Raw genomic sequence first — 17,546 nt, forward strand, 5'->3', positions numbered from 1 at the left:
CCAGAATATTTTTCAATTTTTTTTTATTTAACGTGCAGAGAAGGGTTTTCAACTATAATTAATTTGTACAGAAACAGAAATCTTAACGCTTTCACCTTTTATTTATTTTTTAGAAATTTTAAAAAGGAAGATGGTAACTGCCCCTTAAATAAGAATAAAATCATGGTAGACCAAGTTAGAGTGTTTGGGTGTAATAAGAACCAACAATTAACATAAGGGGAACCATGTTGGGTGAAATCATTATCAGCTACAGACAGGAAATGATGTCGCAGCGCCATTTGAGTTACCCGTTACCAGGGCGCTCCATTGAATTGCGTCTGTTGACAGACTGCGAGATTGAGGTTCTGGATGTTTAATGGGGTACATGCCACGGAGGAGGCGGGACTTCCGACTGCCGAGTTTTCACACATCAGCCCTGTTTCCGGTTCCGGTTTGCGACGTGTGGGCCTCAGTACTTGCGCTTCCGACTATGTGATAAACAGTAAGGGAAACCTTAAAAGATTTTTAAAACATTTTAAATTATTGCAGACAGCGATAGACACTTTTTAAAATGAATGTCAGACTGTAAATTACCAAACAAAAAATAAATAGAATGGCAGGTAGTAAGTGACACCATTATTATTTTTAAATAAGTAAAGCAGACACAAATACATATTTTTTAAAGTATACAAGTAATAGAAGACAGGTTTAATTCATATTTGTTTCCTTAAAAAAAAAAACTGTACATGGATTGATAGCAGACGGAAGCATGCACAATTTGTAGCCAAGACAACAAAACGAGAAAAAAAAAAAAAAAGATATCTGAAGGTACTTTGCTTAATGAAATGTCCAAATACTTTAAAATACAAATATTATCTAAATACCTTCGATGATCACCGATGTGAATTTGATTTCCCCTTCTCAAAACTTCTGAATGCACACACCCGACTGTTCTTCTGGAGGCCCTTGGAAATTTTCATTAATCAAATACCTGTTGTGAATTTTACCATTCAGGTCCTTGTCCTTGCAAATTGCGCAAAAAGTGCTAAAACACTGGCCAGTTTAGAAAGTCAAAGTAAGTTCACTTGGAAAAGGTCATTTTACAATCTTGGTTGATCTTTAAATTTCACGCAGTAGTCCAATATCGCTAACTTTTTGTGACTCGTGCACCTTCGGACCGTCACTGGACTTCACGCCACCCAATCCCGTTGCCGTTCCCGCTCACATTCGCGCTCCTTTTCTCGCCTCATGGTGGCTATGGCAACGGCCTCGTCGAAGCACATGCTGACAGGGCTGCTCTGGGACGTGTCCCTGCCGCAGGTGACATCATCAGGCGTGTCGGCGTCCCTCCTCTCTCGCTGCTGCTGCTGCTGCTGTTGTTGTTGTTGTTGACGCAGGTTCCGGGCAGCTACCTTGCAGTGTTGGGGCTTGGGTGGCACCACTGGCACTGCTTTCACTTGGTAAACTTTGGGCAGTTTCGAGACGATCAGCTTCCTTCCTACTCCTCGCTCCTCGAACCTCATACTGCCTCTGGACTCTGGAACGTCAGAGATACACCCCTGAAAGAGGTCAGATCTAAGACTTGGTGTCACTGTCACTTCCTCATAAATGGGTTTGTTTTCTTTGGGCAAAACCTTTTTTATAACCAAGCCTTCGTGTTCACACCTCTCTGGTCCTCGTTCCTCGAACCGTACACCGTGTTTGGACTCTGGAACGTCAGACCTGACCTCTTTCAGGGGTGTATCTCCAAGACTTCCTGTTACTTCCTCGTAAATGTGTTTGTCTTCTTTGGAAACCAACTTTTCCGTAGTTGCGCTTTCATGTTCACGCCTCTCTAGTTCTCGCGCCTCAAATCTCGCGTCGTCTCTGCAATCTGAAATCTCAGACCTGACCTCTTTCAGGGGTCTTTCTCTAAGACTTGGTGTCACTGTCCCTTCCTCACAAATGGGGTTTTCTTCTTTGGGGAACAACTTCTTCATAACGATATCCTCTTGTTTAGTCTTTACTGGTCCTCGTTCCTCAAACTGTACACCGTGTTTGGACTCTGGAACGTCAGACCTGACCTCTTTCAGGGGTGTATCTCCAAGACTTCCTGTCTTTTCCTCGCAAATGGGTTTGTCTTCTTTGGAAACCAACTTTTCCGTAGTTTCGGTTTCATGTTCACGCCTCTCTAGTCCTCGCGCCTCAAATCTCGCGCCGTCTCTGCACTCTGGAATCTCAGACCTGACCTCTTTCAGGGCGCTTTCTCTAAGACTTGGTGTCACTGTCCCTTCCTCACAAATGGAGTTTTCTTCTTTGGGGCACAACTTTTTTACAACGATACCCTCTTGTTTAGACTTTACTGGTCCTCGTTCCTCAAACCGAGCATCGTCTCTGGACTCTGGAACGTTACATCTGACCTCTTTTAGGGGTGTATCTCTAAGACTTGGTGTCTCTGTCACTTTCTGCAAGATAGGTTTGCCTTTATTGGGTACAAACAATTCTGTAATCTCTCTTTCTTGCTCAAACCTCTCTTGTCCATGCTCCTCAACATCTTCTCCGGACTCTAGAATGTCAGACATGACCTCTTTCGGGGGTTTATCCCTAGGAGTTGGTGTCACTGTCACTTCCTCACAAATGGGTTTTTCTTCTTTGGACAACAACTTCTTCATAACGGTATCCTCTTGTTTTGACCTCTCTGGTTCTTGCTTCTCAAACCTACAGCATTCTCCAGACTCCAGAACATCACATCTGACCTCTTTCAGGGGTGTATATCTAAGATTTGGTGTCACTGTCACTTTCTCCAAGATCGGTTTACCTTCATTGGGTACAAACAATTCTGTAAGATCTCTTTCTTGTTCACATCCATCTGGTTCATGCTCCTCAAACCTCACATCTTCTCTGGACTCCAGAATGTCAGACATGACCTCTCTCAGGGGGTTATCCCTAGGAGTTGGTGTCACTGTCCCTTCTTCGCAAATGCAAGCGTCTTCTTTGGGCAACAACTTTTCCGTAACGGTATCTTCTTGTTTACTCCTCTCTGATCCTTGATTCTCAAACCTCCCACATTCTCCAGAGTCCCGAACGTCAGAACAGACCTCTTTCAGGGGTTTATCTGTAAGACTTGGTGTCATTGTCACTTTCTCACGGATGGGTTTGCCTTCATTGAATACCAACAATTCCGTAACCTCTCCTTCTTGTTCAGACCTTTCAGGCCCTTGGTCCTTAAAATCCATCCCTTGTCCAGACTCATCAGATATGACCTCTTTCAGGGGTGCGCCACGATTTAGCATCACTGTCACTTCCTCCAGGATTGCTTCGTCTTCTTTGGGCACCAACTTTCCCAGAACCGCTCCTTCTCGGTCACATCTCTCTGGTAAATGGATGTCTGTTTCCTCTAGATTCTTTCCTGCAGTTGTCTCTATCTCGTTGGCCTCTCTGCTATCTCTGACCTCCATCGTCTTTCTTTCCTCATCTTCTATCAGTTCGCAAACAACCTCCTCAAGATCGTCCCAGATTTTTGCAAAGGCGTCCTCCGTTTCCAAGCTTCCCTTCTGTGTCTTTCCCGATCTTGGTACCTCAACATCTTCTGTTGAGAGATCTTCCGGCATACTCATTTTAGTTTCGGGTTTCACATCCTCGGTCAGTTTACTCTCATCTCCACCATCCTGGTCCTCCCTGAACTCTTCTGTAGGGTCTTCAGAAACATCACAAAACTCCTCTACCGGGGACGTTTCTTTCTTAGCACACTCAGAGACAGAAAAGTGATGGACTCCTTCTCCATCTTCCTGTCTTATCTTGTCAACTTCTACATCATCATTGGTCTTCACACTTGATTCATCCGTGTGCTCTTGCAAGTCCACACAATCATGTGATGGCATTTCTAAGGGGAGAAGTTCTGGACCAACTTTCTGGATTCTTAGGTCTTCATTTCTGCACAAATAAATCAGTTAAGGGTTAAGTTTCTTCTCACTTTACAGATAAACTCAAAAACAAGTAGTGTGTAGAAATTTTCCAGACCATTGGGCCAAGATTGAGCATTTACCATCTCTTGCAATCAAAATGAGAAAATGCCAGATTAGAGGTTGATTCTAAAAGTTCATCATGGGTGTATATAGGGTAATTGGGTGTTAACAGTGATTTTGGATTTTTTTCGCCCTGATCATCTTGGAAAATGGTCAGGGCCAACAATTGCTCGCTAGCTGATGCGCTGGCGCTGTTACCAATCACAAGTAAAGGAGAAACTGATTCTTAGTGTAATGTACCTCACAAGTCATCCACCACAAGCCATATAAAGCTGATAAGGAGAAGTGTTTACAACCACAAGGTAGTTACGAAACAAGCTAACTTTTAGCTTAGTGTCTTTCATTTCCACCTATATTACTGTATTCATCTTTCTTCTACTTATTTTTCTGGCAGCCTGCATTGCTTGTGGCACCAGGCTGCCTCTCACAGGTCAGTCTTGGTACTACCAGACATCTGACTTGGGGAGGAGACTTCATTTGTCATGTTAGTCACCTCAAGCACACCACACCAGAAGCACATAGATTTTTTTTCTTGTCATGTGTTAGATCGCTTACATTTCAAAAATCCTTTAAGTGCCTTAAAAAAAAAGTGTAACCCACTTTAACCAATATGAGTGGCATGGATTTATATCAGAGGTGTCAAACTCATTTTAATTCAGGGGCCTGCACTTGCACCCAAATTTCAAGTGAGCTTTACGACATGTCAAAATACTTCAGTTTTGTTTTTGGTGAAAATAATTACATGTACATTCTGAAATTATTCATATTATCTTATTGCAGAGTAATCTGAAATTTCTTCACAAAAGTTTTTGCCTAACAGTCAAATTTCAGAATGTCATTTTAAGTGGTCGTTAGTGCGCCCTCCAGTGGACACAATTAGCAACAATAGTTGATAGTTTTAGTGAAAAACTGCCATTTGTGTCCTGTCCTCACGGGCCAGATTGGACCCGCTGATGGTCGGGTTGTGGCCCCTAGGCTGCATGTTTGACACCCCTGATTTAGATCATCTGGAGTTAGTTGTTTTCATTTGTCTACTGAACGCCCTTTTAGATCACTAAGTCATTTTAGTAAGGATCATAAAGTTTTTTTTATATCTCAAAAGCAATTTTTTTAAGCCAAATCCTTTTCACCTTTGATTGCCGTCCTCCTCCTGGTGGTCGATTTGTGGTATCGTCTCTTCTAGTCCGTCCACGTCGTCCTGGCTCTGATTTTGTTTACCGGAGGAGTTTTCAGGTTCGAATTCCGTTGCGTCACATGACGGTTCCCCCGGCAAGTTCTCCGGTTCCAGATCACACATGTTGCTTAGAAAAAAGTCCGCAGGGAGGCTCTTAGCGAACAAGCTGCCGTCTTCGTCACTACTATAGCAGTGAGGTGTGTCATCTGCTGAGTCGTCGTCTTCGTCTTCGTCGTCATAGTAACAGTCCCCCGGTTCGCACTCGGGCGAAGTCATGTGAGGCAAGCTGAGGGATTTTGCGTGCCGCTCATTGGAGTCGACGCTGAGCGGTCGCTGGAGCCTCGGCTGGCTTTGGATGCTGGTCTCGGAGCTTATGCTTAACCGGATGTCGGGCGCTGTGGCGTGATGAGACGGTTGCTCCATGAGTTCGTACTCGTCCTCCGAATGTCCGGGGGGTTCAACGGAGAATTCGTTCACTTGGGAGGCGCAGTCTTGCAGGAAGTGGAGAGGAATCTGAAAAGTAAGTTTCAACTAGCTGACATTTTGGGAACTTATAATATATTCCAGACGAGAGACACCCTGGACTGTTTGCTGACCAGTCATGGTTCAGATCAAATTTAGCCAGTTTAAGTCTTTGGCAAAACCTTGGTCTTTTGGTCCAATTATGTTGGTCATCTGCAGGTCCAAGACTCACACAAAGTCTAGGTCTTCCTTTCTAAGTCTTCAAGCAAAACCTTTTTCCATGCAAATCTTGAACAAGGCAACCTATGTCTGACTGTCTAAGTCTCAAACAAGACCTTGGTCTTTTGATCTAAGAGTTCAGTAAAACTGCAGTCTTCGTTTCCAAGTCCTCTGCAGAACTTTTGTTCTTTTAATCCTATTCGTTTAGACAAATATTGACCGAGATCTTTAAGTGAAGCATAGGTCATTTGACAAATTCTAGGTCTTATTTTCCAAGTCTTCAAGCAAAACCTTTGTCAGTGCAAATCTTGAACAAGGCAGCCTATGTCTGACTGTCAAAGTCTTTGGCAAGACCTTGGTCTTTTGGTCCAATTATGTTGGCCAAAAGGTCATCTGCAGGTCCAAGACTCAAACAAAGTCAAGGTCTTACTTTCCAAGTCTTCAAGCAAAACCTTTGTCAGTGCAAATCTTGAACAAGGCAACCTCTGTCTGACTGTCCAAGTCTTTGGCAAGACATTGGTCTTTTGATCTAAGAGTTCAATAAAACTTCAGTCTTAGTGTCCAAGTCGTCTGCAAAACTTTGTTCTTTTAATCCTATTCGTTTAGACAAATATTGACCTCGGTCTTTAAGTGTTCAAGTCTCAAACTCTTTTTGTATAAGTTTTAAGCAAGATCATTGTTTTTTGGTCCTAGTCTCAAACACAGCTTTGGTATTTCTGTCTAAGTCTCAAGTGAGACCTACAGTATGTTTCTTGATACAAGTCTTTAGCAAGACTTTGGTCTTTCATCCAAGTTTTAGGAAGACCTGTGTCTTTTATTTTGGTCAAAGGTAAACCTAAATCGTTTAGGATTTGGTCATTCAGCCCCAGTGCCAAACAGGAAATACACATTGTGTTTTGGTCCAAGTCTTAAACAAGACCTTGGTCTTTTAGCTAAAGTCTAGTCCAACTAAACCATTTAGTGTTAAGACACAAGTCTTCAAGGAAGTTACACAATAAATATCTTCAGGAAATGTTACTTTAAACGTGATCTGAACCGCACTCGTACCATAAAAAACAACAAATACCTGACAGGAGACGCTGCAGTCCATGTGATCCAGGAATTCAAAGTTGTCTTGAACGTAACCCGACAGTTCTTGGTCGTCATCCTCGGTGGAGTTGAGGACACCCGAAGAGTCAAACAGATTGTTGTCCTCGCATTTGGCTGATGGTCCTCCTTGCATTTCTGCAATTGAAATGTTTGAATTAGGGGTCGAGCTAGCTTGCGTCATCATACGCTATTTGGACATTACCTTGGTAGGCATCCGCAGATGTTTCTTTTGCCTCCGGCTCCGATCGACATTCTTCCCTAACCGATTCCTTGTTCTTGTCTTCTTCCTCCTTGTCAACTACCGTATTTGCATCTTCATCCAGGATGATTTCCTTCCTGTGTGTCACCTCTTTCGTCTCTTCTTTAGCGTCCCTAACTCCTTCAACTTTCATTTCCATTCTTTTACTGTCCTTCCTCTCCACATGATTGCCTCCCTCCTTATCCCCCCCATCTTTATCGCTGCCACGGTGGACCACCCGACCACTCCCGCCTCCCTGCAGAAGGCCCTTGGCCAAGTTGGAAGCGATGTGCAGCGGCACCGTGACCAAGGTGGGCCCGGTGATGTGCATGGCCGCTCTCCGACCCGCCTTGGTGGAAAGCCCCGGCGATCTGGATTGGACGGAGTCGCCGTCCGTACCTCCCAAGCCTTCGGGGTCAAGGGCCGTGTAGATGCCCTGAGTACCCCCGCTCACAAGTCCCGTCCCCCTGCGGTAGGTCACGGCATATTCGCTTCCGCCTAACGGGCTTGGCGACGCTGCAAGTTCCAAGCCGGACATTTTGGCGGAGCGAGACGTCTGCAGAGGACGTATAGAATCTGGAATAAAAGCAACAATGACAGATCCACAATTTGAGGTTTCTGAATCTCTCAGTAAGGTGATAATCGTGATGATGATGATGGTGAAAAGAGGAGCACCTTCATTTGAATATGACTGAATGCTGAGGGAGTCCATGCTTCGAGCTGGACGCAACGCCGGTCTGTCCTTTTCTATACACAAAAAATAAAGCATTAATTAGAACGTTGACATAAGATCCATTTGTCCATTGATCCATAAGTCTATTAGGATTAGTAAAGCAGGGTAGACAAACCGTGATCACATGATCTCTTCTGCTCGTAAAAACATTTTTGAAATCCCAGAAACAAGAATTATCATTACGTTTGGTCTATTCAGCAATGCGATTAATGGGTGCCTCCCCAAGAGCAGTTCTTTGAGTGTGCCACTATCAATTAATTGCATTGCATTCCGGGCAAGTTAAATCAAACAAGTGATGAATTTTAGGGGTGTGCCAAAAAATCGATTCTCATAAGAATCGTGATTCTCATTTAGTACGATTCAGAATCTATTTTAAATGTCCCAAAATCTATTTTATTTAAATTATTTTATCTGTCTTCCCTTTGTTTGTGTGTGCCTTTATTGGGAGCACTGTTCATGTTGTACCCGTTTTGGCCACTTAGGGGCAGTGTGGTTCCAAGCGGTCTGATACACTGGTAAGTTGTAGCCACATTAGAGAGTAGAAGGAAAAAGTCACAATCAAGGTATTCCAATAAAAGTTTTTTTTTTTTCTTTGCAGTGTGGAGCCGTTCTTTTGAGTGATAAAAGTGCCCCGCGTAGCGCACTAATTAGCATTAGCGAGTCAGACTGGATTAATTACGATTCCTTGAACATCTATAAATTGAAGCAAAAATCATTGTCAAACAAATCGTTTTGAATCGAAAATCGATTCAGAATCGAAAATCGATTCAGAATCGAATTGCACACCCACAAATCGGAATCGAATCATGAGACATTCAAAGATTCCCACCCCTAATGAATTTATTTTCTTTAATTCAGTAATGTTTGCTTGCCGCTTCCACTAACACAGTGGTGTTCAAACTATGGGCCGGGGGCCATTTGCGGCCCACCTTCCATTTTTTTTGCGGCCCTCAGGATGCACTCAAAATAACATTTGTCATTTTCAAAGAAGAAAAAGTAGTAGAAGAAGAACTAGAATAAGATAGGCTAACTGTTAGCTTGTGTGGTGTCTTACGGTTGTAAACTTTTCTCCTTGTTCTTTTGATTATGGCGACCATCCTAATTGATTTGTGCTCTAATTCAAAACGCAATCACGGACTACGTGACCACGCACATACATTTGACCGGATTGTTGGTATTTGTGTATCCTGCTTTCGACCCAAAAGTCGAAACTGAAGTAAGTGCGTCGGTGGTTCTACTGAGCATACCTTTAGCCGAAAGTTTATGCCGCCTTCTCGGATCGTGGAAGCGACTGCCGATATTGAAAATAGACATCCACTTCCTTCCTTTGAATGAGCCCTTCCTCCTGAGGTGAACAAAATGTCAGAAGAACCCAAAGACCAAAAGCTCACTGGATGTCTGAGCAGTTCTCAAGCAACTATGAGAAAACATTTTTAACCCTGGAGAACCAAAGAACCCTTTTCTTCTTTGGAAAATTATGAATTATACATTAAATGACTGCTATAAGTTCACTGAACACAAAAATATATGTTTTTTCAATGTTTTTTTCAATTTATTCCCTAATTTAGGATTAGGGCGAAATTTGACCCTTTGTGATTTAGGGGTATCATTTCGAAAAATCTGAACAACAAAAACTGTCAGTAAACTATTTAGAATTTAAGAAAATAATCAATCAAATACACAGCTACATTGAACAATATAATTTTTTTGTTTTATTTGTTGCATTTTAGCCATCTTTTCACCACCACTCTGGCTCATGTAAGTGCAATATTCATCCACTAGATGGCCCCATGCAGGGGTCAGAAGTGGCACTCTGGACTTTTGAAGTTAAATTTGTAAAAAAAAAAAAGGTCTTTGCTATTTGAGTAGCAGAATTTATAGGGGCCAAATTTGACCCCGTGGGTTCTCCAGGGTTAAAGTCTACTCACTTATCAGTGCCTTCAATAATGGCGTGGTAAGGTCTTATCGGAATTGGACCATCCCCTGGACTGATGTGTCCAAAGTTTGCCGAAGGCGGAGTCTTGAAGAAGGGTTCCTCCTGGCCGGAGACGGACGTCGGGGAGGGGAGGGACTTCCTCCTGGTGTGCGTGACGTCTGAGGGAAACAGCTGAGGGACGTGCGTGAGGATGAACTCCACTACAATGGACTGCACCCTGACCTCCATGAAGGCGGCGGTGCCATTGAAACCCGACGCCTCGATGTCCTTTGACCTTAAAGAACACATTTAACAGATGATTTAAATTCCAAGCGTCCGCGTAGGGATGAAGACGAAGAAGCGCGGCGTCCGCACCGGAGCAGATTGGGCGCCCAGACGATGGCCAAGTTCCTGGCGTGCATGCTGGTCTCTGGCGAGTACGAGGCCATTTTGACGAGGTGGCACATCAGAAACTCCAGAGTTCTGAAGGGAGTCAGGCAAAGACGTTCAGGGGCAGTCGGTACGAGCGGTATGTGTCGAAACAAACCTGTAATGCGGCGGCGGAAGTTCCTTCAGGACGTCTCGGATTTTCACCAGTCGCGCCTCCTCCAGCTGGACGGCCACAGCCTCCTGCAGCAGGTACAAGAAATGTTCGAAGAAGTGTTCCTACTGGCTGCGTGGATGGAAAGACATTATCAGAATTTTTGTGGTTGTTGTATCCTTTCTTGTCACTCGTGGCTTTTTTTTTTTTTTTTACTTCAATCTGTATCTGACCCAAATTGCAAGTTTGGCAGCATTTGTCACAGAAACTCCCATTTATCATGTCGAGTCAATTGCGGGTTCCAGGTTCATGGTCCATTTTTTTGTGTTTATTATTTTGCTATTTTGTGATTTTTTTGTACAGGTAACTACTAATAGCTTTTATGTTGTTGTGGATCTCGTCTGTTCTGGTTGTAATTCTACTCTTAACCACTAGATGATGTTACACAACTTACTTTGAAGTGTCAATTTAAAAGCAGAAGAAGAGCAGGAATTCTGGGTGTAACTCTATTCTTGACCACTAGATGGTGTCACACAATTTACCCTGAAGTGTGAATTTAAAAGCAGAAGAAGAGCAGGAACGTCCTCTGCACACGCAGTCTGGTTTTACAATGCAGTAGTGAGTATCTTTTGTGATCTTGCTCTTAAACGCTACACAAAGCAACATTAATAGATTTATTTTATAACAAATATATCTAGGTATGATTATTGATGTATATTGTCATATTATAAATAAAGTATGGGGGGAAAACTGAATTGTTTACAGCACTAGTGTAAACACTGATGGATTGGTACAAAATTTTTGTTTGTCCATTGCTGATGAACTCTCAATAAATTACGTGTTTAAATGTATTTGCATTATTTGTGTGTTTGAATACTTTTAAAAAATTAAGTACCATAAATGCTGTAAAAAAATGCCTTGTGAGATTTAATCTTTTAATAGGACTGCATTAGAGATGACACTTTGACACAAAGAAAAGTAGGCAGTCGGTGTTCAGCTAACAGTGAACAATTATTGGTCCTGTAAAATAACTAAAAATACAGCCATGAATAGCTAAGGCCATGGCAACAAAAGTGAGTGGCAGTATTTTGAGAATACATTTCCACTTTTTGATAAGCTGTAAACTGACAAATTTAATTTTCATTGTTAGAATTAAATACAGTGGTACCTCGTAGTTTGAACATAATTCGTTCCTGCGAAGTGTTCAACCTCCGAAACATTCTTTCCCATAGGAAATAATGTAAATGCAATTAATCCGTTTCCAAGCTCCAAAAACAGAAAATTCTTAATTTAATTTCTATTTATGTTTTTGTTTTTGCATTTACAGTACAGTACAGTATTTAAACAATAAAAAAATACCTTACCTTACCTGTTGTGGTGTGATGGCATCAGTGGATGATAAATGCTATGTTAATGCTAGCTTTAGTTCAGTGTTGAGTTTGTGTATTTTACATTGGGCATATTGTTAAGACTACTAAGCGGTCTATGGGTGCGTTGTTTAACGTCAGGCACATTGTTGAACAGCTAAGGGGGGTCCTTGTGCCAATATTTACAGAAGTAGTCACGGTAGTTACAACGGCGTGATAATCTCCTTCCTAATTCCTCTGTGGTTCGTAGCACTGTATGTTTTTATTTGCTGCCGCTGGCACTGTTGCCTTTTTTTGGGCCCATGGCGAAGAAAATTGTCGTGGAAAAATCCAAATGCACTCGCGAGTATGGAGCCCTTGAGGTAGTATTCACGATCTAACTCTCTCAACTGCCGCAACGTGAGCATTTGGTATTGCTCGGCTTCACTCGTTTACCCGTTTTCAAGGTACTTTCGGCTTAGCTTGCTTTTCTTGGTTGTTCGAACTCCGATAATGAGTTCAAACTCATTATCAGCATTTTTTACTCCGAGGTTTCACTGTATCTGCAGAAATGTGATGGGTGTACTCACTTTTGTAAGATACTGTATTTTTTTACCTATTTCACTAGGTTGTTTCAATATCGCGGAATTTCACTTACTATGGCGGCGGTCTCTAACGTAACCCCTGCGTTAGAGGTGGCATTACTGTAATTTTGCAGGTGATAAATGACTAAAAGGATTGATTGGTCTGAAGGTGTAGAGTTTTAGGATGTTGACCTGTCAAATGCTCTTCTGGAGCCATTTGGATTTTTCCAACTTAACCCTGGAGAACCCACGGGGTCAAATTTGGCCCCTATAAATTCTGCTACTCAAATAACAAAGACCTTTTTTTTACAAATTTAACTTCAAAAGTCCAGAGTGCCACTTCTGACCCCTGCATGGGGCCATCTAGTGGATGAATATTGCACTTACACGAGCCAGAGTGGTGGTGACAAGATGGCTGGCAACATGCTGTTTTGTTGAGCTGGAAATCAATCCAAACAAAACCATCTTGTCAGCAAACCATCAGATGGTAAAATTGTTGTTTTTTTTGTCAATCTATTTCATATCATGTTGCAGAATGCCTAGGAGTATGTTTTATATATATATATTTTGCTAAATTAGCAACTCTGAGCTAGTTAAAAAAAAAGGGTTAAAATTGAAAAAACATATATTTTGGTGTTCAGTGAACTTATAGCAGTCATTTAATGTATAATTCATAATTTTCCAAAGAAGAAAAGGATTCTTGGGTTCTCAAGGGTTAAGGTTGGGAATTTGTGGTGTAGAGTGTGGGATGCTACTCAACGGCAAACTTGTCATAAAGTTGGTACGTGAGCAGCGGGTTGGGCAGCTCCCGGAAGTACGCTTTGCACAGGGAGCTGACGCAGTGGATGTCCTGCAGGTACACTTCCTTGCTGAGGTCCGGGATCCCCTCGCTCTCGAACTCGCTCCTGTTTTTGATGAGAAGGGTCACAATTGCAGGGTGTGTTCACAGGCATGGGCGGGGGGGTGTTGGGGGGGTGGGTGAGAACGACTCACCTGAGCTTCTGGATGTTGGATGAAACGCCGGACAACCTGTAGATTCCGTCCACCACGCCATGTTCCTCCACAAACTGGCTGCAGCACCGCAACACCTGAGGGACTGCAGAGGAAAACCTCCATAAAAGTTGCCAGTTCAGAGTGTTTTGTGTTCCAGGACCCGCATCGTACCGTCCTGGCCGGTGGCGTTGAGGTGCTCGAGAAGATCACAACCAAACACCTTGTCTTTGGTGGCCCCTTTTCTGCGGACTCTCCTCATGGCTTCTCAACTGTCCGCCAGTCCAGCCCCGTTTTGTTGGGCCGGTTACGACGGGACACTCAAGCGAATTGAGGCCTTGTCTTCAGAGCAGGGACATTGTGGTTTTGATCTACTCGGGTCTAGAAGTACAAATAAGGAGCATGAAAGGCACGCCCGCTAAAGCAAATAGTCTCTATGAAGTAGAGTTTCTTGCAAAATTGATTTCATCATCATTTTGGCAGAAAATTTTCCGTTCACTTTAACTCTTTCACTGCCATAAATAAATTTATTAAAAAAAAAGATTAATAAAAATTAGGTGTAAGAGGCGATTACAATTTTTAATTTTAATTAATCGCATGACTTCACTAGTTAACTCACGATTAATCACAAATTTTATATCGGTTCTAAATGTACAATTAAAAAATTCTAGGTTTTCATACTCTTGTTAACAAAAGTGGGGAAAAATGTTAAACTAATAGAAATAGTTCAAATGAAATTTTGATTTGTATAGATCTTTTATATATATATATATATATACAAAAGAAAATATAAAAAATTGCGGGTGTCAGGCGAGTAAAGTTTTTAATCGTAATTAATCGCATGACTTCACTAGTTAACTTGCGACCAATCACAAATTTCATATCTGTTCTAAATGTACAATAAAACAATTCTAGGTTTTCATACTCTTATTAACAAAAGTGGAAAAAAATGTTAATCTAATAGAAATAGTTCAAATGAATTTTTGACGTTTATAGCCGTCAATGGCAGTGAATGAGTTAAATGGTCTTACGATACAATAATTTTTTAGGAAACAAGTGGTCACTTGCTCGATGTTCTTTCTTTGTGTTGCGAGCCAAGATTGACTTACAAGAAGGTACGCCACAATTCGAGCAAAAAAATAAAAAAATAAAAAAGGAGAGCAGCAGTCAGCCATTTATTTAACCACACAAATGCCCAAATGCAAAATAAAACACAACAGGCACAGAGGAGATGGTAACTAAACAAACCGCATCATAAACTGACTCCAGGCTCATGATGTCACTCACTAAGCCACACCCCTAAAAGCCCATATCAACACACAAATGTACTACACTGTGTGTGTGTATGGCTTTCATCTCAATTACGCTTAATAAAATCAGTTAATTTCTTCACATTCATGTTATTTTATTTACTCTTGGGTAGTCACCGATACACTAGTGCTTATGATACCTAAAATTTCCCTAAAAAAAACAATGACTGTTACTTTTAAAGTATGACCTAAACTGTATGTCCTAATACAGCATTTTGCCTTGAAATTGCATGAAATGAATGGAAATTTTCCATTCTTACAATTTGTAATTTCTTGGTCCTGAAGGTAAAACGGTATTGGCTGCCATCGTGAGTATAGATACCTTGAAATAAGGTCTGGTATCTGCTCGATATCGATTTCTGGTATCGGTATTCGTCCATCCCTAATATTAAATAAAACAGAATATTCATCTTCCCCCCCCAAAATATACTTCTAAAAAATCAGGGAAACTGATCATTTTGCAGTGATATACATATTTTTTCAAAATATAGTCCTTTTTTTTTTTTTACTTTATTCGTACAACTTAAAAAAACAAAAAAACAAACAAAAAAACATATAACCTAAACTTTTGTGCAATAAAAAATTAAATAAATAAGCTTTGGGAGCATTGTTTTATCCATTAGACGAAGTGCTTCTCAAACTTTTTACAACTTATGTACCGCCAAATCAGTGTTGATTTTGACAAGACATTTTAATTGAGTTTTAGTTATAGTCTTTTGACTAAAATTAATTCAAAGTTTTAGTCATAATTTAGTCATCTGATTGTATTTTGTAACTGTAGTTTAATACGCAAGACAGATTTAATACAACTGTGTCTTTATTGTTTCAATGAAACATGTTAAACTGACAATAATATAACTTAAGTTTTCACCTAAATTAAAAAAAAAAGAAGTGCATAAATGCTTGAGATGAATCTTACAGCTGCACAAGAAATGAGCGTTTCTTTTCTCCCACCCGCGTTTCATTTCTTCTGATTGGATTGTGTGAATTTTCGTCACTGCGTTGCATGGTTATTTTAGTTAACTAAGACTAACAATAAAACTAAAATTCCAAAAACAATTTCGTTTATGAAATAAAATTACCGGTAAAACGAACTAATTACAACTAAATATAATTATAGCAAATATGTCCTTTGATTTAGTCTTTGGTAATTCATTTAATGCATGAGGCCTTTGTGGATGATTTTGAATGTGATTTATTTTGATATTAACCGGAATAAGGATGTTTGAAAGTGTGTCACACAGAAGTGACGTTATCTAGCAGCAGCCAATAGAAAAGCACCTTCAGATGATGCCGCTCTCATGGTGTTTTTTTTAATTATTGCGCACAAGTAATAACATTTTTTTAACTAAAATTAATACTGAAACTAACTAAAACTAATCTAAAACTCGGCATTTATTAAATAACTAAGACTAATAAAAATTGATTAAAACAAACTAAATTAAAAAACAAAACTCAAAACGAAATAAAAATTAACTAAAATTAAAATTCTATAATTATAATAACCCTGCTGTGTTGTTTTCATTTTCGTTTTAGTCATTGACGAAATTGCGCCAAATAAATAATAAAAGCTCTCAAAGTATCATCCTTATTATCTATATTAAAATACAGTCAGCCTAAATGTCCCAAGATTTTATTCCTAAAAAGTACATTTAATCAAATAAAATAAAACTTGTAAATGGCCTTACACTTGCTTTTTCCACATATTGAGGCACTCAAAAGCGTTTCACACCGACTTCACATTCACCTACTGCATCAGAAGCAAATGGCCGTTCAGTATCTTGCTCAAGGGCTTGGTTACAACTTACAATGGACGGGGATGGAACTCACAACCTCTGGGTTGGGAGACAACCACCCTACCACTGAGCCATGTACTTCAATAAATGTTTGAAAACATTTGTACTTTTTAAAAAAATGTACTATGTACGTTTTTAAACCAAGCTAACGTTATGCAATACTTTTGTACACCACTAGAGGGAGCCTGCATACCAATAGTACTTGAACAACACAGATTCAATGCATTAGGGGTATATTTTTGAAAATAATTGAACAGAACAGGAGTAGCAAATACATGAATATATATTTTTTCTCTCTCAAAAATAAGTCAGTTTACTGTAAGTAGGGTTAGGATTAGCAAGTGGTCTTTGTAAAACATCTCTTCTGTGAGTGGTCCCTGGCCCTAAAAAGTTTGCAAAGACCTGTCATGGTGCATTTGCGGTTCACCACTTCCCCCCCCCCCCCCACACACTTTAAACTGATGCACTTGATTTATTTTTTGCAAAAAGGCCACACCCATGCCAGTCCGACTCAAGTCAGCAATACCAATCCATCGTTGTCTTTCGGACCCGAGTCCCTTAAACCAGACAAAACCAAAGACCAGGTACCTGACCTGAGTGAACCCCCCGACCGCCTTCCGACAATCTCACGGATGACAGCAGGCCTCTCTGTCGACGCAGCGGAAGTGTTAAAAAGCTGAAGTTAGTCAAGTCAAACCTTCCATCAAGTCCTCCCCGTAATATCACACCTGCTCGCTTCAGTCCGGGTTGTAAGAACATCCACAGAGTGGAGATTTGGTTTTGTTGTTGTAAAAAGTGACAGAAAATTGTTGTCCTACCTTCACTCTGCATCTGCACACACAAAGCGCAAGTGACGCAAGAAAACCACCAAACTTCCCCTCTGTTCACTTCCTGAACATCGCCTCGGCTGTGAACTCTTCTGATTGGCCGAGAGACTCGGCTGTGAACTCTTCTGATTGGCCGAGAGACTCGGCTGTCGCTGCTTCTTCTTCATGGCGCCCGCTTTCCTTCCGTGGACATTTCGAGACACTTGCACAACGTCCAAGTCGGGTCCCAGCCAGAGTTTGATTGACACTGAAAGGGAACTCAAGAAGAATCTTTGTTATTTCAAAAAAAAAAAAAAAGTTTTGCTTTTTGACTTGGAGACTTTTTTGTAGTTTGTTTTT

The 17,546-nt window shown here is 41.0% G+C and overlaps 1 protein-coding gene across 4 annotated transcripts; it reads right to left on the reverse strand.

Moving 5' to 3' along the window:
* Positions 1 to 9: 9 nt before the first annotated feature.
* LOC144044029 (uncharacterized) lies at positions 10 to 17,217 on the reverse strand. 4 transcript variants are annotated; one of them, XM_077558203.1, is made up of 13 exons: positions 17,199 to 17,217; positions 13,449 to 13,655; positions 13,278 to 13,380; positions 13,045 to 13,189; positions 10,361 to 10,443; positions 10,189 to 10,296; positions 9,827 to 10,108; positions 9,146 to 9,243; positions 7,841 to 7,912; positions 7,130 to 7,741; positions 6,905 to 7,062; positions 5,114 to 5,670; positions 10 to 3,891 (listed from the first exon to the last, which is right to left on the reverse strand). In XM_077558203.1, the coding sequence occupies exons 2-13, from the start codon at positions 13,534 to 13,536 to the stop codon at positions 1,170 to 1,172; spliced, it is 5,028 nt and encodes a 1,675-aa protein (XP_077414329.1). In that variant the 5' UTR covers positions 13,537 to 13,655; positions 17,199 to 17,217; the 3' UTR covers positions 10 to 1,169. The 4 variants fall into 4 exon arrangements, with proteins under 4 accessions (XP_077414329.1, XP_077414327.1, XP_077414328.1 ...); XM_077558201.1 differs by lacking the exon at positions 17,199 to 17,217 and adding an exon at positions 14,384 to 14,594; XM_077558202.1 differs by lacking the exon at positions 17,199 to 17,217 and adding an exon at positions 14,343 to 14,594.
* Positions 17,218 to 17,546: the final 329 nt, after the last annotated feature.

Source organism: Vanacampus margaritifer, chromosome 2 (genome assembly GCF_051991255.1).
Source record: "Vanacampus margaritifer isolate UIUO_Vmar chromosome 2, RoL_Vmar_1.0, whole genome shotgun sequence".
NCBI lineage: Eukaryota > Metazoa > Chordata > Actinopteri > Syngnathiformes > Syngnathidae > Vanacampus > Vanacampus margaritifer.

Coding starts and splice junctions, on each gene's coding strand:
- LOC144044029 (XM_077558203.1), bottom strand. CDS start 13,536: ATGAGGAGAGTCCGCAGAAAAGGGGCCACCAAAGACAAGGTGTTTGGT. Junction 13,190..13,277: donor TCCAACATCCAGAAGCTCAG/GTGAGTCGTTCT, acceptor CATCAAAAACAG/GAGCGAGTTCGAGAGCGAGG. Junction 7,913..9,145: donor GCATAAACTTTCGGCTAAAG/GTATGCTCAGTA, acceptor TTTTGTGTATAG/AAAAGGACAGACCGGCGTTG.